This window comes from Papio anubis, chromosome 4, assembly GCF_008728515.1.
Source record: "Papio anubis isolate 15944 chromosome 4, Panubis1.0, whole genome shotgun sequence".
Lineage (NCBI taxonomy): Eukaryota > Metazoa > Chordata > Mammalia > Primates > Cercopithecidae > Papio > Papio anubis.
Window position 1 is genome coordinate 41,578,161 of NC_044979.1, and position 26,525 is coordinate 41,604,685.

At 42.5% G+C, this 26,525-nt stretch overlaps 1 protein-coding gene across 1 annotated transcript in view; it reads left to right on the plus strand.

The window, feature by feature from the left end:
* The window catches only part of WNT2 (Wnt family member 2), a 44,320-nt gene extending 29,360 nt beyond the window's left edge, over nt 1-14,960 (plus strand). Inside the window, 1 exon segment of the mRNA NM_001168718.1 lies at nt 13,802-14,960. Coding sequence (NP_001162189.1) covers nt 13,802-14,031 — 230 coding nt within the window. The 3' untranslated portion in view covers nt 14,032-14,960.
* Nucleotides 14,961-26,525: the final 11,565 nt, after the last annotated feature.

Below are 26,525 nucleotides of genomic sequence, written 5' to 3' on the forward strand. Positions count from 1 at the left end.
AAGTTCACTAGCCTGTTAGCATTATTTCAGGACTTCTCTAGAGGCTGACTTGGTAACTGCTGTCAGTGAAAGCTTTGATGGCTGAAATGATTTTATTTGAAGTCAAAGAGGGTTCCTGAGGATGCTGGCCTAAAAGTGAAAGAATGACTCTCTTATACTGGGCAAGCCATGGTGGGAGATGTTTTTTGGGAGATGTTTATTTAGAGTTATCTAGTTTTCCTTAGCAAGAAATCAGGTACTCAAAAAAAAAAAAAAAAAAAAAAGAAAGAAAAGGAAAAAGGTGTATCTCCCTGAATTTCTTCTTGCCTAATAATTAGAGAAAATTAGGAATCACAGGCTAACTAAATCACTGATTTTTCAAACTTTGAGGTGTTTAAGTTGGAAAAGTGGCGCCAGTGGACTCAGCCACTTGGGAGGCTGAGGTGGGAGGATCACTGGAGCTCAGGAGTCGGAGCCTGCAGTGAGCCACGATGGTGCCACTGCAGTCTGGGCAACAGAGCAATAAAAAAAAATTAAAATGATGAGAAACAGAAAAACGTATACAATTTCAGGAACAGCTCCCTGAGATGCTGGTTCAATAGGTTGCTGAAGAGCCACTTCCTTTGGAAAAAAGTAGACCACACCTGTGGACTGCATCAGTTGCACAAACCTAACTGATAAAACAAGCCAGTTCACGTCAGTCAACAAGCTGCCTTGCACAGGATGCAGTTGCTGACTAGCAGGAGTAAAGCCAGTCAGTTCCAAATACTGATTCCCTAATGATGTTCAACCTTCTCACCACCATTGCTTCCCCAGTGCCAGCAAGTAGAAGGTGCCCACTAAGTTGAAAACTATTAAGTGTGCGTGATCTTAAAACAAAAGCAATGATGGAAAGCAAAGGAAGAAGCAAAACCAAACAAAATAACCACAACAAAGCAGAGTGAGCGGTATGAGATGCAATGCCAGGAAGGGTTAATGCCGATTTTAAAAGAGAAAATGAAAAATAAGAAATTCTGTATTAATTACTTGATTTAAATTTGACTACAAACTTTGGACTTGTTTTGGAGCCTGGCTATCCCAGGATGCTAGCCCATTTTGAACATGCCAGAGTTCTGTTTACCAGGAAACAGGCCTTTCCTAATGCAACAGGATTTTAGCACGGTGGGGTTGGGGTCCTCGGTGGTGTGCTTACTCAATAATGTGTGCATGCTGGTGGCTCTTCAGTGCAGACTGAGAAGATGATACCCAACACCCTCATTTTGAGAAGAGAGAGGCTCCCAGATCCCAGACTGCACTCTAGCCTGGGCAACAAGAGCGAAACTCTGTCTCAAAAAAAAGAGAAAAGAAATAGTAAGCTTAAAAACCAATTAAGGAAGATATTATAATGGCAAGAACAATAGCAAAAGACATTTTCCTCTAGTCTTCAGTTGGAGAAACTGAGTGCTCTAAGGTTCAACTATAATTACTCCCCCAGGCAGCTCAGATCTGAAGAGTACATACAACCATGTGACGTTGTACATGTGACATTTTGCAGGCCAAACTGGAGGCTAGATCTTGGGAGCTGGACTCTCTGGGATGAGTATCCTGGTGGTTCTATAGTTATCTACTCTGGTCACTGCTCCAGGCATCTGTAAATCAAAGGAGCCCTTAAGGTAGAGATAGGTTCATCTCTAACTGAGGAATGCTGCTGCTCTCCTCTCTAGAGAATGCATCTGCACCTAATCACAGGCCACTTTCACTAGTTATGATGTAAAAACCCTGACCTGGGCCAGAGGTCACCCTGAGGTCTCCTCTCTAACTGCAGGAAACAAGCCACCCTCCACCTCTTCTCCAGTCAAGTTCAAAAAACAAACAGAGCTCAGTGGTTGTTTAACTTGTTACCTGCAAAAAACTCCAAAGCCTGGTTGACAACTCCAGGCTGTGAATGGTGTAAGCACTGAGGTATCATATTTTTCCCCCACATGAATCATATTTGACAAACAGAACTCAGAACCCTTGGGTACCCCATCCCAATCATGGTTTTCAGAGACTGGTGTTCTCTCATGCCCAGCGGTGTGGCCTGCTTGGCAGAAGCTGACGAATGCCGGGATTGTGTCCCACCAGCTGATTAAAAACAAGGGAACATGTTTTTAATGATTAAACATGATTAAAAATATGTCAGCCAATAGCAATGGGTGGATCTTACTTAGACGCTAATATGTGAAGTTCTAACTGATACACCTTAAGTCCCTCATTTCTTCACTGCACAAATATTCATTGAGATCCTCCTATGTGCCAGACACTCTTATAATCACTGGAAATGCAGGGTTGAGGAAAACAGACTCAGTCCTTACCCTGATGGCGTCATTGACTTCATGGTCCTTGAAGCAGTAGCCAGGCACTGGGACAGAGTCTAGGTGCTGGAGAACCCTCACACTGGGGCAGTAAAGTGGTGGTGTTTAGGTTTCAGTCCTTGTTGCATTGTTCTGTTACAAGGTCTTATCTTACATATGTCATTTTGACAAGGTAAAGAATGAGTTATTCATCCCCTTCTGCTTTGAAAATTATAGAAATTCATGAATTGATATCTAAAAGGTGCTAAGATAGCTAGACCAGAAGAGAATTATAGAAAAAAATGTTTCACTGAGGCTTATAAGTCACCATTTTCATGGGTAGTTACTGATTATGCTGTAGAATTAGTATTAATTACTATCCATTGAGCCCTCTTTTCAAACTCTTTAGTGGCATATAGTATAATTAGCCTTTCCCTCTTCCCCAAAACATTTTTAATTTCTTGACTCTATAACACCACACTCCCCTGCTTTTCCTCCTGCTCCAATAACTGGTGCTTTCTGATTTCAGTTGCCAGTTTCTCCTTCTCCAAATTTTGAAGATCTTCCAGGCTCTCTGAACACTCTCTGCTCTCTCTCTGTACTTGCTCCCTGGTTTGGTCTCTCCATTCCTATGGTTTTAAATGGTGTCTTTGTCCTTGTCTGCCTTCTGTACCATCATCCTGTATCCAATTCCCTGCTTGACAGCTTCACCCAGATTTCATACAATTATATCAACCTGCTTCTGCTCAAAACTGGACTCCTTATTTGCCCTATCACCTGAAACTTGTTTTCCCCCAGCCCTCCTCATCTCAGAAAATGGTACTGCCACCCACTTCTGTGGTCAAGCATAAATCTGTGAGTCATTCCTTACACTCCTTCCTTGTCACCTCTATCATCCCGGGTACCACTGGGACCTCTTAAATGTGTCAAGGACCTATCTGCTTCTCCATCCTCACTACCAACCCCTAGGTCCAAACGGAGCTACGTTCTTTCATTCATAGCACGTGCCACAGTGTGTATAGCTTGTATAAACATGTGTTTGTGACCTGCCTGTACCACTGGAGTCCACTGAGGATCCTGTGATGGCAGGAACTGTATCTGCCTTGCTCACTCATTCCCCAACTCCTAGTACACAAACATGTGTTGAAGTGAATTGAATGGTGAATTATGAAAAACATAAAATAGTTTCATTAGATTAGCTGCATTCTTAAGTGTGTTAGTGCTGCTTCATAGCTTAAAGATAACTTGGTTCCTTTGAAGGGAATTACTAAGCACGTCTCCACCCAGCACTGATTAGCTTTTAATACACAGCCTATGAAAATTTCCATTTAAGCTTAAGTGTTCAGTGGAATTTTTCCTCATATTCAGGCACATTCATAAGGCATTTAAGGAGCTTCAGATGTTGCTTGCCTGGCTATTTCCCTGGAGATAAAAAGTCTCAAGTGAACAAATGCATCAGCAGACTATATCTCTTGCTTTTAACTGGCAGCAGAGACTCAGTTCTTTTACTCTTGGAGGGGCATTTTTCACTCACTACTATCAGTGGCCTCCCTGGGTCGTTCCTAATTCTGGTACTAACATACCAAAAATACTTTTCACATCCAATGCTCTTTGATGTTATAGGCACAATCTATAAATCTGTGTTATTTTTAAAATACAAACTTAGTAGAATTACTATATTTTTAGGATACACTAAAATGTGCCCTAATTTGAATTGACAGTGATAATCAGATTGAATTGTGAATACTGAAAAAAGGATTTTTTTCTAAAAAAAAAAAAAAAAAAAAAAAAAAGACACTTTTCTTTCAGGAAAAGAAAAATGCTTATTTTCTTATTTCTAATTCTTTGACTTAGTTTGAACTACTGACAAATACTTTACCAAATAGATGTCCTTTTATCTTTGTATTTTGGAAATAGAAAGTACTTATTTTGAATTACCAATTAAATGTGTTGCAAACAAAAGGATGATGCTAAAATACTTTAAAATAACAAATTTGCTTACTTCATTTAAGCTTTCCCCATGACACCTATTTTGTACTGGTAAATCTGTTTTTTAAAGATATGCAAATTTCATATTATTAGGGAAGGAGCCCTGTGTGATCTATAAGGAGGCTTTGGTGCTACAGATTGCTGCATAGGACTATTTCTGCTGATTACCAATAGGACTAACGGGCAAATTAACTTCTCTGGGTCTCTTAAGAAATGGTTGTTCCGTCTAGCAATTTCTAAAGTTCCTTTGATTCAGTAAGTGAATGAATTATTAATTAAGTTTAAGTTTGCAATAACAGACACTTAAATTGATACCACCAACTTTCTTGTCATTTTTAATTTCTATCATTCAAAAATGTGCATTTTTGGTATGTGTTTTCCATATACCAAGCAAGATCATTTGAATAGAGCCAAGGTTTAGCTGGTCTGCTGCCACCATGGTGCCTGAAGACTGGGTGACCAGTCCCTGGAGAAATGTGCCCTCATCAGGCAAAAGGAAGGCGGATCTTAATTTTTTTTTTTCCCCGAGACGGAGTCTTGCTCTGTCACCTAGGCTGGAGTACAATGGCCCAGTCTCAGCTCACTGCAGCCTCCGCCTTCTGGGTTCAAACGATTCTCCTGCCTCAGCCTCCCGAGTAGCTGGGATTACGGGTGCCTACCACCACAGCCAGCTAATTTTTGTATTTTTAGTAGGGACAGGGTTGCACCATGTTCGCCAAAACTGTCTCAGTCTCGTGGCCTTGTGATCCACCTGCCTTGGCCTCCCAAAATGCTGAGATTACAGGCGTGAGCCATCGTGCCTGGCAGAAAGTAACTCTTATGAGGAAACAGTCTACATGACTGTGACATCAGAAAGTCACCTCAGTAGGACAGTGAAGAGACACCCGTGTTAGCAGGTACAGGTGGAGGACCGTGGGATATAGCTTTGAGTAGGCTGTGTAGTGCCAGATATGGAAAGCCTCACAGAGTCTGACCATAACAACTTTGATTCCATTATAAGATTTGCTAATTTAATGCGACATGCTTTCCTGTGCCAGTCAAACTTTCCAACTTATGAAAACACTGAATAAAATCATCTGAGATAAGTGAAGATATTGTCTTTCCTATGTAGCTTAAGCTGTGCAGTCCAAATGTGAGGAAGGGGTGAGCCTGGCCAGTGAATGAATGTGCGGTCTCTAACATTTGCTCTTTAACATACTTTTGTTCCCTCAATAAATCTGTGTCATTAATGACAACGTGTAAGTCAACCAGAGGAGAAACAGCCTATTGGATGACAGGCTTAAGTGAATCTTGCTTTATGCCCTAATAGTCAACATATGGGCCTCTGTCATCCTGGAGTGGCAGGAATTTCCAGACACAGGCCTATCCAGAGAGAGGAGACGGGGGGAGAAGGAGGTGAGGAGGAGAGGGAGAGATGGAGAGAGACAGAGAGAGAGTAGGGAGAGAAAGGGAGGGGGAGAGAGAGAGAGACAGACAGACAGACAGCCACAGAGAGAGAGAGAGAGAGCCCTTCCTCCAGGTCCCAGAGGTATGGGTCTGGGAACTATTAGCAAAAGCCCCTCTATTCCTCCTCTGCTGTCAGCAAGATGCATGTTAGTGGAGACAGAAATGTTTTTACTCTGGGAACCCTGACTCCATTATTAATTTTATAGCTCTAGAGATGGGATTCTCAATTCTGTCAAGTTCCCTCGGCATTACCCCACCAAAAGTGTTACATGGTCCCAAACTTATGTGATTTAGAAACTCCAATTCTTTGTCCATTTTTTAATCGTATGCATTTGTGAGCTCTTGTGTGAGTCGGGATGAGGACAACACGTATGGGCAAGCAAAAGGTCCATCTGGCTGGGAGCAGCTCCTTCCTACAGCACAGACATTGCCAAACCTTAGCAAGTCTGCCCGGATCTTACAGACACTGCGTTTAGGACGATGATCTCACAATTGTTTGGTATAAAGATGACAGGAAGTTTCGAGTCTGCAACCTTCTGTGTCTGGGGGTTGGGCTCTGGACTTAGGCAGGCCACACATCTTGGGGACACTTCACAAATATAAAGCAAAAGGAAGTCAGAGAAATGAATTTCCAACTTGTCACTCTCCTCTTAGGTGAACTATGTCAATCAAACTGCAATAAGAAATAACATTATAAACCAATATGAATGATTTTGTAGAACAAACTTGTTAAATGTGAAGCACCCAGATATATGTTTATCCTTTTAAAGTATCAATTTTGGAGACTCTAATGATAGGACCAGTAATTGAAAATCTTTTTAAAATGTCTCTTTTGGAGTATTTTTAAGACCCAGCTACACTTGTTTTGTAGATATAGTGTGGTACAAATATTTGTCCTATAAAGATCAAGATGCTTGTTGGAAATGGCTCAGAGAATCTTCAAATGAAGTATGAAGAGTTAGGTAGATGATCTGAGCAGTTATAGTCTTGATGAGATATAAATTGATGCTATTGGCTTCCCTAAACCAGAAGGTTCTGCCTAGAGAAGGCTCAATGTCCTCAGGCTTGGCCACATCAGTGACAGACATTAAAATCACCTTGAGGGCACGCATATTTTGGAGACGTGCATCCTGGCATTGCAAACAAATTATTCTCATTTCTCTAAAAGGTTATAGGAATCCATTAGGAATATCAGTATAGGAAAAATACAGCATGAGCAACTAACACCATGCTATCCCAGTCTTTGTTTCAGTTTCTTACATAACTTTATGTGTTTTAATTGTCTACAGCATATCATGAGCTGGAGAAAAAGGCCCTCTCCCCAAAGAGTTACATGTCAGGACCTTTGCAAGTTACTCATTTGATAAAAGAAGAGAGTGAGGGAAAGACGCTGCCGCACTGGTCACATAATATTATAAAGCAGGCTGCTTTCTGGTGCCTGGCCAGGCATGAGGACGAGGCACTCGGCAAAGGGGCAGAATGTCACAACTGTCAAGAGCTTCAGCTCTAGAGAGGCGAGCCTGCTTGCAAATCCTGTCCTTGCCACCAGCTGCCTGTGTGATCTTGGGCAAGTTACTTAATCTTCCTGAATCTCCATTTCCTCATTTCCAAAATGGTGATAATAATAGTACCTTCCTTATAAGCTTATGAGAATTAAATTAGGTAAGGCAGGTAAAATGCTAAGCATGGGGCTAGCTCACATAAGTGCTCCATAAATATTGGTTCCAGTTGTGAACAGAAAGAAAAGAGAGTGAAAAGATAGAGGGAAAGGAAAAAGAAGGAGGAATGAGAAAGAAACAACAACAACAACAACAAAAAAAAAACCGAGAAAGGACGTTTTTCACTCCATTCAGCTTGGAAAATGTGAAAACTCACCCTTATGGGATTAAGGCTGATAGATGTAGCCGGGTTTGTTTCCCTGGTGGTTCCTGTTGTGGCCCAAGCAAGGGTGAGTGACTCAGTTAACAAGTTTGTAAATTATTTGAGAAAAAAGATCTAAAAGTATGTGTCCCAAAGATTTAGAACTAAACAAATAGGCAGATGGTAAAAGTCAGTGGCTCCTTTTCATTCACACACACACACACATATAAACATATACTCTTGGTTCTTATATTTTATTAGAAACATAATGGTGATGCTTTCTGTTTTGAAAAGACCAGTGGAACAGTATGGCCCTACTGCTATTGATAATAATGAGTCTTTATTGTAATTCGTTAAGGGAAAGTAATGCCAGCGATTTTGTATAGATTCTGCACTTTGGAAATGATCTTTTCAGGGTTTTGATGAAATGGCTCTATGTTCTGCTGAAATGACAGCAAGTGTCAAAACTGCCCTTCTGCCCTACAACCTGTCATTAGATCTAATTAGATCCAAACCCCCAAACAGGGCCAATTTGTCATCCATCACTAGGCAGCCTCATCCTCCCTTCCAGCTGCAGGGGCCACCCTTCCCCGCCCAGTTGGCCCATTCTCTGGTGCCCCTGATACCTCGGGGGGTCCGTCACAGTCCCAGGCTGCGACCTCGCTGCTGTTCTCTCATCAGTGGCTCTCAATCCTCAAAAACCCTCTCTCATTTTCTGTCTTCTGGGCCTTCATTATGCCCTGTTTGGGCAGCTGGTGGAGAGTGGCATGTTCAGATTGTGTTTTCCAGCATTTTATAGCTGAGCATTGAACTACTGAGACATCTCATTGCCAAAGTCTTTGTTTCCTTTACTGAAACCACTTCTGAGTTAAGCTTTTGTCAGTGGGCATAGCTTTGTCTGCTCCTGTCTCTGAGTTCGGATGGTGTTGAGGTCACTACACTGAGCAATCCTTCTGTTCAGACAGTCTGGTTCAGTTTTCTGCATCTGGGGGACAAAAGACACCATGACCATTACAGAAGGCTGAGTCAGACCACAAGCTCAAACCTCATCAGGCTGTAAGCCACTCAGGAAAGAAAGACCACCAAGTTAGATTTCAGTGAAAGAGCGACAGTCTGAGTCAGGAACGAGACACTTCACCTCCTTATCCTGGCCCCCTTAAGCCCAAAGCCCTGTGGCAGATAAAGAATTCTAATGCACGGCACTGTATTCCCATTGTGATAAATACAGATCAATAGAAGGGAAGAATGTTTACTGCTGCTCAGGGCATATGAACAATAACAAAAAAGTAAAACTTAAGAGTCACTTCTGGGATGCCAAGTGAGAGTACTTTTCACACCCACTTGGGGTCTCATTCACGCCCGTAGCTTCAGTTACCACCACTGCACGAAAGATTTCTATACCCGAGTCTTCATGCCCACCTCTCTCCTGAGTCCCAGAGAGTATTTTCAGCAAACGTTTCTACCTGAATGACCCACAGTCACAGCAAACTCAACCTGTTGAAAACTGAACTCATTATCTTTTCTCTAGGCTGGCCCCTAACCAAGTGTCCCCATGTCAGGGAATTAACAGCACCAACAGTCACTCAGGCCAGAACCTGAGAAACCCTCTTAACTTTTCTCATCCTCTCCCAGCCTCCACTCAGTCATCATGTCCCACAGGTCCTGCCTCCTCCCCTTCTCTTGACTCTAGTAACCACTCCAATTCCCACTACCACTGTCTTAATCCAGGCCACTCATGTCCTGCACAGAGTCTGTACTGGTCTCTAACTTGTCTCCTTGCCCTCACTCCAGCCCCCTCCACTTCCTTCCAGCCCCATACCCTTGGACATCCTTCTGAAACACAAATCAGATCATGTTGCCTTTTTGCGTGAAAGCCCCTGATAGCATTCTGTTGCCCTCCAGTTCAATTTTAAACCCCTTGACCATTCCGAATGCAGCTTCCCCTCACCACTTCAGCCTCATCTCCTGACACTCTCCCCTTTGAGTACTGTATACCAGCCATAGGGAACACTCTCTTACTCCTCACATGTTGCAGAGCTTTGCTCCTTTCCTGGCCTTGGCACATGCCACCATTGCTTCCTCCTCCTCTTCCTCCTTTGTCTTCTTTCTCCCCCTCCCCCTCCTCTCTCTCCTCCTCTTTCTCCTCTTCCTCTTCTCTTCCTCCTCCTCTTTGTCTTCCTCCTCCTCTTCCTCTTTCCCTTCATCTTCTTCCCCTTCTTCCTTCTCCTCCCTCCCCTTCTCTTCTTACTCTACCACCTTCTTCTTATTATTGAAATATGAAATGCAGAAAAGTGCCCACATTCCATGTGTACAGCACAATGAATTCTCACAAATGGACACACCCACATGACCTGTGCCCAGATCAAGAACCTGAAGAGGCCCAGTATTCCAGAGGCATGTCTCATGCTCTTTTTCTCTATTCCCCAAGGGAAATCACCTCCCTGACTTTAATAGCAATGACTAGTTTTTCCCATTTCTGTACTTTATGTACATGGAAACCTAATCTGAAATGAAAACCTTGTGCAGTTATCTACTGCTGCAAAACATACCACCAAAAAATGTAATGGCCTAAAACAATCTTAAAGTCCCACCTCTGCTCTCATTACCACTCTCGGCCCTACTCTCTTTTGTCCTCTTCATCACCAAGCCCCTTGAAAACTTTACCTACACTCACTGTCCCCATGTCCTCTCCTCCACCACACTCATCTATATCATCCACTGAAACTACTCTCATCAAGGGCACCAGTTACTTCCTTGGTATGCAGCCAAATTAACTTTTTTTTTTAGTATTTTCCTACTTGACCCTCCCTCTACTCCTTAATTCGATGAGTCATCAAGTTCTAGTGGTTCACCCTCTTCAGCCAATCATGTATTTGTCCTGCTTGTTTCTTCACTCAATATCTCTTGCTTGGACTATTCCAACAGCCCTCCTCCCTGCCCTAAGCTGCTCTTCCAGACTTATCTCTGCGACACAGTTTTCAGAATTAAAGGTCTGAACAGGTCCATCACCCACCTTGTAATAAAAATCAAACTGTGGCATGCATAAAGACCCTTTAGGCCAGGCGTGTGACTCATGCCTGTAATCCCAGCACTTTGGTGGGGGTCGAAGCAGGAGGATCACTTGAGCCCAGGAGTTTGAGACTAACCTGGGCAACATGGCAAGACCCTGTCTCCATAGAAAATATGAAAATTAGCCGGACGTGGTGGTGTGTGCCTGTAGTCCTAGCTACTTGAGAGGCTCAGGTGGGAGAATCCCTTGAGCCCAGGAGGTCGAGGCTCCAGTGAGCCATGTTCGTGCCACTGCCCTCAAGCCTGGGTGACAGAGTGAGACCCTGTCTCAGACAACAACAACAACAAAAAAAAAAACAGACCCTTTAACCTGTTGCTCCAGCCTCCCTTTCTATGCTCATTGTCCCTAATACCCTCCCTGAATCAGCAGTCTTTTGTGAACTTGCCCTCAGAATTTCTGCCGGAAGATTCTCTCTTGCCCGAGATGCTGTTTACCCCATTCTTTACCTGCAAATCATCTAGTCATCCTTTACACCTATCTCTAATGCTACCTCCTCTGTAAAACTGTGCAGTTGATGGCTTCTATTTGCTACTGTTAATACCAAGAAATATCACTATTGTAATATGTTTGGCTCATGCTCTTAGAACATAAACTTCTCAGGGCAGGATCTTCGTTTTGTTCTCTGATATATCCCATGTTCCCAGAACTGTGCCTAGCACATAGTAGTCACTCAAGAAACACTTGCTAGATGAAGACATGTATAGTTAACATTTATTGAGCACTTATTTTATGCCAGGTGCTTTCATGCATTATCTCATTATGTTCTCACCAAAAGCTCTATGATGAAATAACTATTTTTATTCCAGTTTTGCACAGGAGGAAACTGAAGCTTAACAAGTTGAAGTAACTTGCCCAAGGCCACCCAGTTGATACATGGCAAATCTAGGATTTGAACCCTGATTGTTCAAGCTCTAAATAACCTCATTTGACCGTCTTTGAGCTCTGTGTGCTGTGGTGCTTTGCACATGACTGTACTGTGGGTTACAGTAGGTCCTTAGCAAATCAGACAACCCAAAGTAGTGGAAGTTTCTCTTTACATATTTATCTCTGCGCCTTATAGCGGGTTCACTGAGAATAGGAACTTGGTCCTATTTATTTTATTCTCCCTTGTCCCCCAAACCCCAAGCAGCTGGCACAGTGTCTTACACATGTTTGTGTTCACTAAATGTTTACTGAATGAAATAATGGGTGTGCTGTGAAGAGACAGCATTTGGCAGTGAGTCCTTTCCGCATAATCAGTAAATTTTGAGGACTGTCCTGATGGCTGCCTGGAATCCAAGCTGAGCTGCTGCCTCTTCTAACCCCATGCTTCTTCAGCACGATGCAAGCTCGGAGCCATCCCTGGCTGACCCACCCTCCACCCTGACCCCGGCCTTTTGCCATCCTTCCTGTCCTCATGAAGTTCCCCGGCCAGTCTTCCTGCTCTCCGCTGCCAATCATTCTGACCAAGCGCTGCCCCACCCTCTCCTCTTCTTGACCCCATGCCCTGCTTGAACCTTGCTGCTTCCCTGGTCATCCTGAACAGGCAGAGCAACATGACATTTCTGTAGATAATTCCAACACAGAGCGGACTGTGATAAACAGAGAGCCAGTCACGAGGCATTGTCAGAGTTATCAAAAGGAAGAGATTCCTAGTTAAATGATGGAGAAACTCAAAATGGATTAAGTCACTGTCTTTTTCACCCTGATATAAATTGTTTTGTTTTGTTTTTTTAAATAAGAGTTTAGCTTCTCTAGGTTTATCAATTAGGTAGGAATGTTGATAGCAAGCAATAGTAACTGGGACAGTTTAAGCCACAAGGGGAAGCTTCTTTTAAGGATACAGAGTCTCTAGGAACTCAAGCATTAGAATGCAGCCAGGCCTCAGGGAGAAATGGAAGCAGAACTAGAAAATAGTTCAGGATCTGGGCAGCATTTCTTCCCATGTCTTGTCTTCACTGTCACTGTACATTTGCTTCATTTCTATTTTTCTGTGGACCTCCTCAAGTCCACAGACCTCACCATGGTGTACAGCTGCCAACAGCAACTGAGTTTTTAAGTGGCAATAGTGACCATCTCTGTCAAAATCACAAATCTTCAGGGAATTTACCTGATTGGCCCAGCACAAGTCAGGTGATTGCCCCTGGTCCAATTATTGGTCACCAGTGAGCAGGGTGACGTTATACAACATGGCTGCCAGGTGCCCATCTCTGTGGGGGAGGAAGTAGAAAGGATCATGGTAAGCCCAGCACTCTCCCAAAATGTCTACTACACTTCGTTCTGTTGACTGATAATGTGCTTATAAAAGAATTCTGAGTGCGTCCCCAAGAGTAGAGTAAATGAATAGGCTTTCTAGCTTTAAAATTATTTTTCATAAACAAATACCTAAATATGGATTGCCATTTAGCAAACGTCACCATGATTAACTAAGACAATGTTCCATTGGTAATTCCTAGCAGATTTTCTATGCCAGTTTTGTTTATTGAAGGCCTGGAATCCTGGCTTCACCCAGGACCTCACACACATCTATATGTCCTGCCAGACTAAGCAGGAGAGACAGTTAATATGATAAACCTGGTGAGGCCTTTCTCCCTCCTCGGGGTCTCACAAAAATGATGCCCATTTCTCCCCTTCAGAACCAGAGTTCTATTCTGTTTCTAATAAGCCAGTGTAATCAGGTCTAGGGAGATAACACTGCCTCCCTTTGAGGGCTCCATGCCCTGACAAATTTCAAGAGAGCTAACCTTGGTCACTGCTTCCTTAATGTGGTTTGATGTAGGGAGAGGGAGCCAGGATAGATCCTTCTTTTATTTTGATCTGGCTCTGCTTGATCAAGGATCCTCAAATTCAAGGCTGGGTAAGGATAATCTGCAAAGTTTATCCAACTCAGAAGTGGGAGAGCTGGATTCAGGGTGTCCAAGGAAATCCAAAGTTTCATGTTCACCTTTTCGGGACTCGGCCCTCTCAGCACCACTGTACTCCTGCAGCTGGCATAATGGGACTGGCACACGTGGCATGGGCCCACAGAATGGGTATAACAGCCCCAGGCTGTAGGGAGAGCGGGCCAGGGCTCTGTCCTAGCGGATGGACCTCATGACTCCTCCTCCGGAGGCATATTGGAGTCCACCCAGACCTTTTCAGTAACACTCCCTGGCTTGTCTTCCAGGCTCCCTGGGTACAGCAGGCCGTGTGTGCAACCTGACTTCCCGGGGCATGGACAGCTGCGAAGTCATGTGCTGTGGGAGAGGCTACGACACCTCCCATGTCACCCGGATGACCAAGTGTGGGTGTAAGTTCCACTGGTGCTGCGCCGTGCGCTGTCAGGACTGCCTGGAGGCCCTGGATGTGCACACATGCAAGGCCCCCAAGAACGCTGACTGGACAACCCCCACATGACCCCAGCAGATGTCACCATCCACCTTCCCTTCTGCAAGGACTACATTGGATCTGCAAGAACCCTGGACCTTCAGGTTCTTTCTGGGGGGATATTTCCTAAGGCATGTGGCCTTTGTCTCAACAGAAGCCCCTCTTCCTCTCTGGGGGCCCCAGGATGGGGGGCCACATGCTGCACCTAAAGCCTACCCTATTCTATCCATCTCCCGGCGTTCTAGGGTCATCTCCCTTCCTGGTGAGTTCTCTTTGGAAATAGCGCGACAGGCTGTTCAACCCGGAGGGTGGTGGGCCCAGACCACTGTCTCCACCCACCTCAACTTTTCTTCTTTCTAGAGCAGTTGGCCAGGCAGAAAAAAGAGTGCCTCAAAGGAGCTTTCTCAATGTCTTCCCACACATGGTCCCAATTAAGAAATTCCATACTTCTCTCTGATGGGAACAGTAAAGAAAGCAGAATCAACTGCCCCTGACTTAACTTTAATTTTTGAAAAGACCAAGACTTTTGTCTGATCAAGTGATTTTACAGCTACCACCCCTAGGGGTAATTGGTAATTGCCTGGAGAAGAATGGCTTTCAATACACTTTTAAGTTTCAAATGTGTATTTTTCAATGCATTTATTGCCATATTAAAATCTGATGTAACGAGGTGGGGACGTGTGTGCTTTGGTACTGTGGTGTGTTGTATCTTTGTAAGAGCAAAAGCCTCAGAAAGGGATTGCTTTGCATTGCTGTCCCCTTGATATAAAAAATCTTTAGGGAATGAGACTTCCTTCTCACTTAGAACCTGAAGGGGATTATGAGGAAGAGGAATGGTCTGGCAATATTCTGTAACTATTGGGTCAATATGGTGGAAAATAATTCAGTGGATGGAATATCAGAAATGTATCTGTACAGATCAAAAAAAAAAAAAAGGGAGAATAAAATTCCTATCTGGTGTTATGTGTGTGAGCCATGGAATCTCATAACTGAAATGACTTTAAGGATGAAAATTTTGGGGATACAAGATTGGTGAACTAACATGCTGACAGAGAGGTTTCCAGAGCTAACTCACGCCTGGGGCAGCCTTACATGAAGCAGATGCCTGAAAGAAGTCGCCCACGTCCACCGTCTGCTAATGCCCATCACCCTTCAAGCCCAGTTTAAAGACCTGTCATATTTAATTGTATTTATTTGATGCTTACAAGATGATGTGATACTGTAGCCTAAAGCAAATGACACATAGCATTGCTTATAAAGTTGGTAACCCTGCCATATTATATTGCAAACAAATCGTAACTTGGAGACTATGTTTAAGGGACTCAACTGTAATTATGGGAGCATCAGTATGCAAATAGTGGTTGGCTCCTGCCATCAGCCAAAAGATGACATTCAGGGAAAATGGAGGGGCTGCCTGCACCATTTTTTAATATTAAATGAAAGAAAGGTGAAATAACTACTTCTCGTCTTCTTGAAAAATTTGGTTCTTATTCTGTATATGATTTCCTTACAGTGCTACATTAACAGCATATTTCATTACATGCATCTGGTATCAAATTGTTGGTGCTTCCTCATTCTTTAATACTGGACAGTAAGGTCGTTTAGACTGAGACTCGTAGAAAACAACCTACTGGAGTACTTTGTCATAGTTGACATTTGCCTCCAGCCCTCTTAAAAATGACATAATTCATCCCCTTTCCCTCACTCCCAAACCCCTAACTTGTTCTCTAACTTTTCCAAAGTGACTCTTTCCTCCTTTTATCCTATGGATTCAGATGTTGGGAGCAGTAGAATGACAGTAGCTGCTCTGAACTTGGTGTGAAGAAGGCCAGGCACATGGGCAGCTGCTCAGTCTTCAGTTACACTGAAGGTTGGTGTGAATTCCTTCATGAGAGTGCAAAGGTACTTTCATGGGGGCCCCACAGCCGTCAGCCCTTCCTCCTGCTAGATGAACTGTGAAATCATCAATCCAGGCTGTGTTTCAAATTGGAAAGGATCTTAGGAGACATCTCAGCTTCCTTCAGTTTGGGGAAATTGAGACCAAGAGAGGTGAAGGGATCAGTGCACATATCAGGTATTGCCCAATGCTCCATCACAAATAGGACCACACTCTGAGTGTCTGAGATAGTGTAGGACTTCATCCATTAAATGAAACTAGTTTCTCCCAGAATTAACTCAGTGGATTTTAAATAATTTTAGCTTGCAATGGGGTGTTTGCTGGGGTTTTTTTTTTTTTTATGCCTGGGATGTTTAGATGTGACATTCTTTTTATGCTGAGATATATGCCTCCTGGTAAGTAGCAAGGGGACGAGGCATATCCACGTAGAAACCTACATAAATTGTCCTAATCCATAAGGGAGACAATGGCAACCATCGCAAGTGGTGGTGCGTCCTGCCACTGAGGAGGGAAAAATGAAAGAATGAAATACTGCTATCAGTTTTTACTTTTGAAAGAGGAAATGTCTATTGTTTGGGAAAAAAATTACAAAACAAATGAAGGTAATTTTAGAACTCCTTTGCCTTCGAGCTTGGTAGAGGATCAGTATTCCAGGAACCTGAAATACACTGAAACTCTGAATTATCTGAGGCTTTTAAGGGGAATTGTATGGCACAAATTAGCCAAAACAAAATAATTGGGAAATCCCCTTACAAATTCCCTCCTTATGAAAATCTTATTATAAATTAAAGTTTTCTAGGTCCAAGATAATGTCCATTAATTTTCTACAATATCTGAAAAAGTGCCCACAATAAGACATAGACTAGTTCACTGGAGTTTTCTACAATAAAGATATAATCTGCACATGACCCTGAGACTGAGCATATAAGTTGTTTTCTTTGACAGATTTGGTTCTGTTAAGTTGGTTCATGGTGCTGACTGATATTTGTCTGTATTCTTGGAACATACTTTGTCAATGAGCATTCAGTTTCAGCATCTTGGGTAGCCCCCCAAGGCCTGGAAGAGTTAATCCTCTGCCTTAAGAGATGATTTATCCACTCAAGTGACTTAAGCTCAAGCACACTAGTCCCCAGTGCCACGACCACACTAAGCTCTGGCTCTGTGTCCCTCAGGGATGAGGGAGAGCTCTGGCATGTTACTGGACTAAAGATGCCTCAGAATGGAAGCAGGAGAGGCATAGGGCACCCCAGAATGCTATCTGCTCTCCCTTCTCCAGGTGTCACCAGATTGAAATAAACATCTGAAAAGAGGGATCTATCATGTGGCATCTGGGTGGGGCCAGATGATAAGAGGGGACGTGAGAGGGAAAGAACCTGGTAACTTTTGCCAGGTGACTGGCCAAGCTTGGTGATCAAGAGCAGTGGCTTTTTCCAGGCCGGGCACAGTGGCTCACGCCTATAACCCCAGCACTTTGGGAGGCCAAGGTGGGTGGATCACTTGAGGTCAGGAGTTTGAGACCAGCCTGGCCAACAAGGTGAAACCCCATCTCTACTAAAAATACAAAAGTTAGCCAGGCATGGTGGTGGTGTAATCCCAGCTACTCAGGAGGCTGAGGCAGGAGAATCACTTGAACCTGGGAGGCGGAGGTTGCAGTGAGCGGAGATGGTGCCACTGCACACCAGCCTTGGTGACACAGTGAGATTATGTCTCTTAAAAAAAATGGGGGGTGGGGGCCAGTGGCTTTTTCTGCTTTTTGTTGGTAATCCCCACCCTTCTTCCTGCTGCCACTTCCCTGTCCCTACATTGAGCACCTACTTCCTGAGCCATCGTGAGGCCCACCGGGCTCAGGGACCCAGGCCATGGCTCAGATTGTCCACACCTATTGTGTAGCTCTGTTCCAGGCAGCCAATATTAATTTCAAGAGGTGTTTTGAAATGGTCACAACTGTATTGTTTTTTAACTAGAATTATTACAAAGTCTGAAAAAAAAATCAGGCATTACATTTCTTTTTCAAAGAAGGTAGCTTTAAAGTCAGAAAATCCAGTTTCACATCGACGTTTCTAGGCCATATTAATTTATGAAGGAACCTCACATCAACTCTAACAGACCTAAAGCAGGGGTGTCTCAGAAGGGACAACATGACCGTGCATGCGCTCTCCTGGCCGGCTTGTTCAGGCCAGGGTATTGTTATTACTTCTCGGTTATTAAAAGCTGGCCCGAGGCTGTTGTCTCGCTCAGCTGAAAAACATTCATCTCTCCTCTTGCCGACTCTCAGAATAAAGGCTCAGAGGGGTGTCCAATGGACCAGAACCATTCTTTTGTGTCTATTTACTGTACTTCAGCATGGGTTTCCTTATCTTAAGAGCAAGAGTTGTACTCAACAAATAAACCTTGCCAGTTCCAAAGCTGGTAAATAGCTTTTGTCAAGTCCACACTGAGCCTCTGAAAAGCAATCCGCGGGTGCGAACTGACAGCTAAGCTGTGCGTCTTTTGACCTTCTCCTTACCTAGGCAGAGAAGATTTGCACTCATCCATGAGAATGTTCTTTACATTTTTCTGGGGATCAGCAAGGTGACAGGTGATTTGCAAAACCCAACATGATTATTATTTTTCTAAATCATCGTTGTTCCAGCTCTAGCTTTCTTCCCCCCGATATTCACATGGATTCCTGTTTAACCAAACCTCCCACTTCCACCAGCTAATAAAAGTGTCATGCAGATTGTTACAAAGAACTATTGTTATTTACAAGTCTACGTTTTCTGTGAAGTCAAAACATAATAAAGTGAATTTTCAGTGTTAACTCTGTTATTTTAAACTCATGGTAGTCTTGCCAAACCCTCTGGTGAAAAGAAGTCCCTGCAGGTTATGGGAACTATTCCCTTGTCTTTTCTCAGGACCATACTTCAAACAACTCAATCAAGAGGCATCTTTCAAGTTTGTAAAGATGTTCAGGAAGGCAATTGACTTGCCTCAGTAGCTATTCTTGTGAGTTGATGGGTGAGGCTTAGGTTAAAAATTGAGAAATGATGCCACATTTTCACCCTGTGTTTTCCTGTGTGCACCAATCTGAGTGCTTGCCCTCTCTCAATGTTAGCATGTTTTGTCAGTGTTTATAAATTCGGTGTCTTTCCCTAGCAGCTAACTCACCCCCATCAACTTCTCAAATTATTGCATTCCCTGTAAGTGCTGACTCTGGGCTGAAATAGCATTTTCTCTGCTTGGTGAGAAACATGCAGAATCCCTTGCCCAGTTACTGAAATCTGTGCATCCTGATTTTGGGGGCTACTTCCATCAAGCAGTAAAAGCTGAGAAAATGGGAATAAACTCTCCTCTGGAAAAGGAAGTCCACCCTCCCCACTTTTTCCTCCTGGATGAGCTGTGTTTTAGGGCGACCTGGCTGACCAAGGCATGTGTTCTACACTTCAAGCACCACATTGCAGCCCTGTGGTTAGACTGCACACTGTCCCTCTAGGATTCCATCCACCCATCTAGAAACTCCTGCACCTACTTAGATGATCTGAAAAAGAGAGACCGGCCGGGTGTGGTGGCTCATGCCTGTAATGCTAGCACTTTAGGAGACCAAAGGAGGAGGATCACTTAAGGCCAGGAGTTTAAGACCAGCCTGGGCAAAATAGCAAGACCCCCTTCTCTACAAAATAAATAATAAAATAAAATAAAATAAGCTGGGTGTGATGGCACACACCTATAGGTCTAGCTACTTAGGAGGCTGAGGTGGGAGGATGGCTTGAGCCCAGGGATTTGAGGCTACAGAGAGCTATGATGGTGCCACTTCTCTCAAGCCTGGGCAATACAGCAAGACCCTATATCTTAAAAAATTAAAATAAAAAGGGGTGGTGATTCATGTGTCTGTGTGTTTTTTTCAAAGGCCATCTCCCCCAAATATTTTGCCCTGAAATTGTCAATGAAATTTTCCTGTTTTCTAACTTCTTGTGTAAGAGGGCTGTCCTACACATTGTAGGATGTTTAGAAGCAACCCTAGTCTCTTCCCAGCCACTATATGCCAGAAGTAACTCCCTTGACTCTCTGCTGTGACAACGAAAAATGTCTCCAGACATTGCCCAATGTTCCCCAGGGAAGGAAGGAGGGGTGAGAGGGAAATTGTTCCCAGTTGAGAACCACTGGTCTAACACTTTGGGTTAAGCCCTCTATTCAAATGCAAGCCACTTTCAGTTAGAAACACCTCATCGGGAACATTAGTTGAATGAGATGGCTTCTTAGTATTAATGTATCAGGCTTGCTAGAAGGAATCTTTAGGAAAAGGGGTAGTTGTGAAACCCCTCAGCATCACGGGGCAGAATAAGAAAGGCTAAGACTTGACTGGAAGCTCCTGTAGGCCTGCACTGTGTGTCCCTGGAGTCTGTGCAAGTGTGAGGCTCCTGGGTTTCTAGGATGGGCATTAACTGAGAGGAATCAGACAAAGGATGGAAGGGTAACAAGGAGAAACAATAATGTGGTTTTAGAAGCTGGAGGCAGAGTTCTTAGGAATTCTTCAGTTTCACAATACTCTCAGTGGGAAAAACAAAAACAGAAAACCCCAAATCCCCAAGATACATATGCCCGGAAAGGTGGAGGAGTGAGAACATCAGACCTCTGCAGCAAATAATTGAACACATTTGAGTTTCTCAAGATAGTCAGCAGGGAGAGTAATAATAAGGAGGAGACCCTGCGAAATGAAGAAAATCTGGGTTTCAAGTGAAGAGAGAGAATTTCAAGTTTAAGGTCAGATGGGTCTCATTTGCAGTTTGTTCATTGAAACCCCCCTCCTCACTGCCAGTTGCCCCACCACATGTCCCCTGGCGTGGTCCAGCTGGTATTTTAGCAGAGAACAAACTGAAATACTGTCTAACGTGTGCCAGTAAAGGGTGGGAAAGGGCAGCACATGCTGGAGGGAAAATGAAGTAGAGTGCAGAAGAAAAAAAAAACAGTCTGGGTGGTGGACAAGAAGAAGGGTAACCCTAGGTGGGCGCAGTGGCTCGTGCCTGTAATCCCAGCACTTTGAGAGGACAGGGCAGGCAGATCACTTGGTGTCAGAAGTTTGAGACTAGCCTGGCCAAGATGGTGAAATCCTGTCTCTGCTAAAAATACAAAAATTAACGGGATGTGTGACACATGCCTATAATCCCAGCTACTCGGGAGGCTGAGACAGAAGAATCATTTGAACCCGGGAGGCAGAGGTTGCAGTGAGCCGAGATTGCACCACTTCACTCCAGCCTGGGCAACTGGGGGAGACTCTGTCTCAAAGGAAAAAAGAAAGGTAACCCCAGCTGGCTGGAGAATTTGGGGCAGTTGACAACTGACTGACAGAAGTAATCAGAAAGCTTGTCTTTGCCATGACAATTCATGGGCAAAACTGAATTTATATTTTATGCTGCCCAATGAAGCAACGATCAGACAAGAACCGCTTGGATGAACAAATAGCTTGTGATCTGTTCCTTCATGGTATTATCTAGTTCTAGATAAGAGCACGATTAAAATCTGATCAACACGATCAATTTAACATATAGACTATTTTTGGACCCTTAAATTGATTTTGTAATTTCCGGGTAGTGACTGACCCCGTGAAAGCCCCTGAAATTGAATCACAGGCCCTGGATTTCCCCAGGCAGTTCACCTAGTCCTCTTTTAATAGCATCGTAGGCTTTCCTAAGTTCCACAGACGAGAGGAATCACATTACTGCCCATAAACCCAGTTCAAATAATTAAATGATGAAGATGCAACCAGGATTCACTCAGCTGGACTGCTCACACTGGTGGCTTCAGCAGGGGCTGGGGAGCGTCGCAAACCCATCTGTAAATGTTTAGGTGCTTCAGGTTACAAGTGGAGGTCGCCCACCAGCCAAAGAAATAGCAGGAAAAACAGAAAACAAAATATGAATCGGTGTCTCCAAAAGTCTACTCACCCACATAATCTTTGGCATCTGGATCATTATTCTCCAATGGTAATGAAACTTTGTGAAAGGCCTTGAACCCTGAATTGTCATTTTGGAATCGTGCTTAATCAAGACAAATATTCCCAGCCTAAAAGTACGACTAGAAGAAGAAGGGAGTACGGGTTTAACTTTCCTATATATTGCTGTAACTATAAACAATGCCTTATCTTCTCAGCAACTCTCATGAAATAATAAGCACTTGTGTTTTTAAAAGTATTTACACCAGCCCTTGGAGATTTTATTAGAATCATGATTCACAGATGAGAAATTTTCCTCTTCTACAGGATTTAGTAACTGGAGTAAGAATTACTCAGTAGACTGTCTATACAGACAAATGAATTTGAATATTTTCTTTGGCTATTAACCATTCATTGGCAAATTTCTTTAAATTTTTCTGAACCAACGGAATGAGCAAGTCAAGATGATTCCTCTGGCCTACATATTGTAGACAGATAATTAAATAGTTTCTGAAAATTATTATTGTTCTGTCATATGGATATGGGACTTCAACAGAGCAGTGAGGTTACATGACACTTCGGGACCCTGAGAGTGAAAATTCCTGGCATCACAGAATGTCATATTTGGAAGGAACTTTGCAGGTTATTTATTCCAACCTCCAGATGTTATTCATGGGAAAACAAAAGAAACTTCATGATTCGAACTGTGATATGAGCAAGACACTCTGAATCATCTTCAGGGAAGAACAGTTATTATTCATTCAGTAAGGCTGTATTGAGCATCTCCTATGAGTCAATCACTGTGCTACCTACTGGAAATGTAATCGTGACTAAGACAGACATACACTTGCTCAGAGCCTTCTGGAAGGACTGACACTGAACACTTTTCCTTTTGCCTGACAAGCACTTTGTAAAGTACTTGGATTGGATTTGGTGCTTAGAACCACCCTTAGATATGGATATGATTATCCCCATTTTTGAGATGAGGCAAGTTTCAGATATGGTAATTTGCTCCAGGTCATGAAAGACTTATAAGCGTATAAGAGGCACAGACTGGACTCAAGTATTTGTCTTCTCTCACTCCAGTGTCCTTTCTAGAATAACAGAGGCTTCCTGTGATTAGAACTCAATGAGCATTCGTCCAACTGGCTACTGAAAACGACCAGTTCAATGATCATATTCGCTAAGCAAAAATGAGGATACATGGATGGCCAAAATATTTCTATGATTTTTATTTAATTTATATGAAATTTAGATAGTAAATCATATGTAGGTACATATGGAACAAAACTCTACCAGAAAGTGACTTTGAATTATACACAACAGGCACTTTTCCTTAAAATAAAATAGGTTAGGCACAGTGGCTCATGCCTGTAATCCCAGCACTGCTGAGGTGGGCGGATAACCCGAGGTCAGGAGTTCAAGACCAGCCTGGCCAACACGGTGAAACCCTGTCTCTACTAAAAATACAAAAATTAGCTGGGCATGATAGCAGGCACCTGCAATCCCAGCTATTCGAGAGGCTGAGGCAAGAGAATCACTTGAACCCGGGAGGCAGATGTTGCAGTGAGCCAAGATGGCTCCATTCCACTCCAGCCTTTTTAAGAGTGAAACTCAGTCTTAAAAAATAAAATAAAATAGTTTTTAGATTCTTGCAGAAAATCTGAGATTTCTGGTCATGAGAAATCTGCTTCCTCTGTCATGTAGAAAATCCACAGTTGATGATGGTTCTAAAATATTATGTATCAATTTAGGCATGGTATGAATCATAATTTAAGAGTTTTCTCCAAGCCTCTGCCTAATACTTGATTACTCAGGTCTAATTAACATGTCAATAATTAAAAAATACTTTTCATAATAAACTTGCCCTCTCATTGAAGAAGGAAGAATTTTCTTAGCAACAATATCTAAGAAATATTTTCCAGAATTACTTTCAAATGTAATGATGTATTTTAAAATATTTTAAAGGCAAAAAGTACATATAAATATGATATTGGCATCTATTAACAATAAGATTTTTGCCTCCTTTAACATGAAGTATGGGTGTTCTTTCTCTTCATAAGGCAAACTGGGAAGATTTTTATAATACAGGATTATTGGATAATGCTTCTAGAAACAAAAGGTCCTCACCCAAATCTCATCTTGAATTGTAGCCCCCATAATTCCCACATGTTGTGGGAGGGACCCTGTGGGAGATAATTGAATCATGGGGGCGGTTCCCCCATACTGTTCTTGTGGTAGTGAATAAGTCTCATGAGATCTGATGGTTTTATAAGGGGTTTCCCTCTTCACTTGGTTTTCATTCTCTCTTGCCTGCCACCATGTAAGATGTGCCTTTTGCCTTCCACCATGATTGTGAGGCCCAGCCATGTGGAACTGTAAGTCCATTAAACCTCTTTTCCTTTATAAATTACCCAATCTTGGGTATGTCTTTATCAGCAGTGTGGAAACAGACTAATACACCTTGTTATCTAGAAACAGTCCAGTAGGGATGAACATAGGTTCCCAGCACTGACCTCCAATTGACTGGTCACTTAGTCCAAACTTGTGATTGGGGTTGTTTCTGATGGTGGTCAAATTAATAAAAGGGAAATCTGTTCAGAAAGTAGGGGAACCAAAGACAAGTCCTCACATAAATATTTGAAGAGTGAAGGCAAATGAGGGAATCTTTGTATAAATGAAATCTTAAACAAGGGGTGGGGGAGAGGGTAGAGACATTTTATTATAATTATTCTAAAAGTGTATGGAATAGATTTACACTCATGTTTATTCATGATAGGGAAAAAAACTGCCCCCAGATATGCATTTTAATCTGTGAGAAAGCTGTTAAGAAATGTGAGATCATGAAGAAGGTGGTGATTTAAATAAGTAAATAAAATCTAGGGAGTTTAATCCTGCCTAGAATTTGATTCTTTCTTTTTTGTTAATCAACTTTTACTGTAGTCAAATGATTCATTCTTTTGGAGCAATAAATAGAGTGAGATGATGGCCAAAGGAAATTTTTCTATTCCTTGGACATGTAAGCCTTTTTCCTAATAGCAACTATAGCAGAGTCAGACCCCTAGGTAGAATATATTAACACCCATGACAGGGAACAACTCATCTCCAAATATCATTTTCTTTCATTGTCTTTGAACAGTGCTGAAAATTCCCATCCTTACTGCTGCTGCCTGGAGTTAAGAATCTATCTTCTGAACATTTCTTCTAAAATACATGGATGTTATTTAGCTTTATTCCTTAATTCAACAATTATTTATTTAACAAATATCTGGTACAATTTACAATCTGCCAAACATTTTTCCCTAGTGTTTGGGAAACACCATAGAATAAGATAAATGAAATAAATGAGACATAAATATTTCTGGTAATATGGCAAACCAAATATTTCTCAAAAAAGCCCCCAGCTACAAATGCCCAGAAATTTTGCATAAAGTAAAATAAACATCTTTTGAAATGTATAAGTGAACTCTCCCAACCTTCGGTCTCTAATATAGGAAAGCTCCAAAGACCAAAATGAAGAGGAAAGCTGAAAACCCGATTCGGTACCCCAGTAGAAGTTTACTAATGTTTCTGTTTAGATGTTTGGGTTTTGAAGACCACGATGATGTAGGAAATAAGGTTACAGTCAGACTCTTCAAAGAGCTATGTATTTAATAAAGGAAAAATCTGACCACAACCACAGGGAATCAGCAACGAACTAGTCTGTTGTAAAATAGAATTGTAGTAGAGAAAATGTATCCTCTGACCATTTACAGCTGACATCCTCTTCTCACCCTATTCTTATGTTAGAATTTACATAATTTGTATATGCCAGGAATTGTTTAGTCAAGAAATCAACCTTTAAAAACTTTCTGGATTGAGCAGATGCAAAGGCAAAACCTCCTTGAAGCTCATATTTTTAACCAGGCTAAAGGGGATACCCACAGATAAAAATTTCACCAAACCTGAGTTCATAATTCAAAATTACAAAACACACCACAAAATAAGCCACCATGATCAAGAGTCACAGAACAAACAAATCATAGACTTAGACTCCCAAGAATATCAGATAATAAAATTATTACAGACAGATTATATAAATAAAACTATTTAGAACAATAAAAGAAAATTAAAAATGAAGAATACATAAATAAGGTACATAATATTTAGAGAAAAAAGATTGGCCGGGTGTAGTGGTTCACACCTGTAATCCCAGCACTTTGGGAGGCTGAAGTGGGCAGATCCCCTGAGGTCAGAAGTTCAAGACCAGCCTGGCCAACATGGTGAAACAGCGTCTCTACTAAAAATACAAAAATTAGCTGGGCATCGTAGCAAGCCACTGCAATCCCAGCTACTCAAGAGGCTGAGGCAAGAGAATCTTTTGAACCCAGGAGGCAGAGGTTGCAGTGAGCCAAGATGGCACCATTCTACTCTGGCCTGGGTGACAAGAGTGAAACTCAGTCTCAAAAAATAAAATAAAATAGTTTTTAGATTCTTGCAGAAAATCTGAGACTTCTAGTCACAAGAAATGTTCTTTCTCTGTCATGTAGAGAGTCCATCCACAATTGATGATGGTTCTAAAATATTATGTATCAACTTAGACATGGTATGAATCATAATTTAAGAGTTTTCTCCAAGCCCCTGCCTAATGCTTGATTACTCAGGTTGAATTAACAAAAATACAAAAATTAGCCGGGATGAGGCAGGAGAATTGCTTGAACTCGGAAGGTGGAGGTTGTA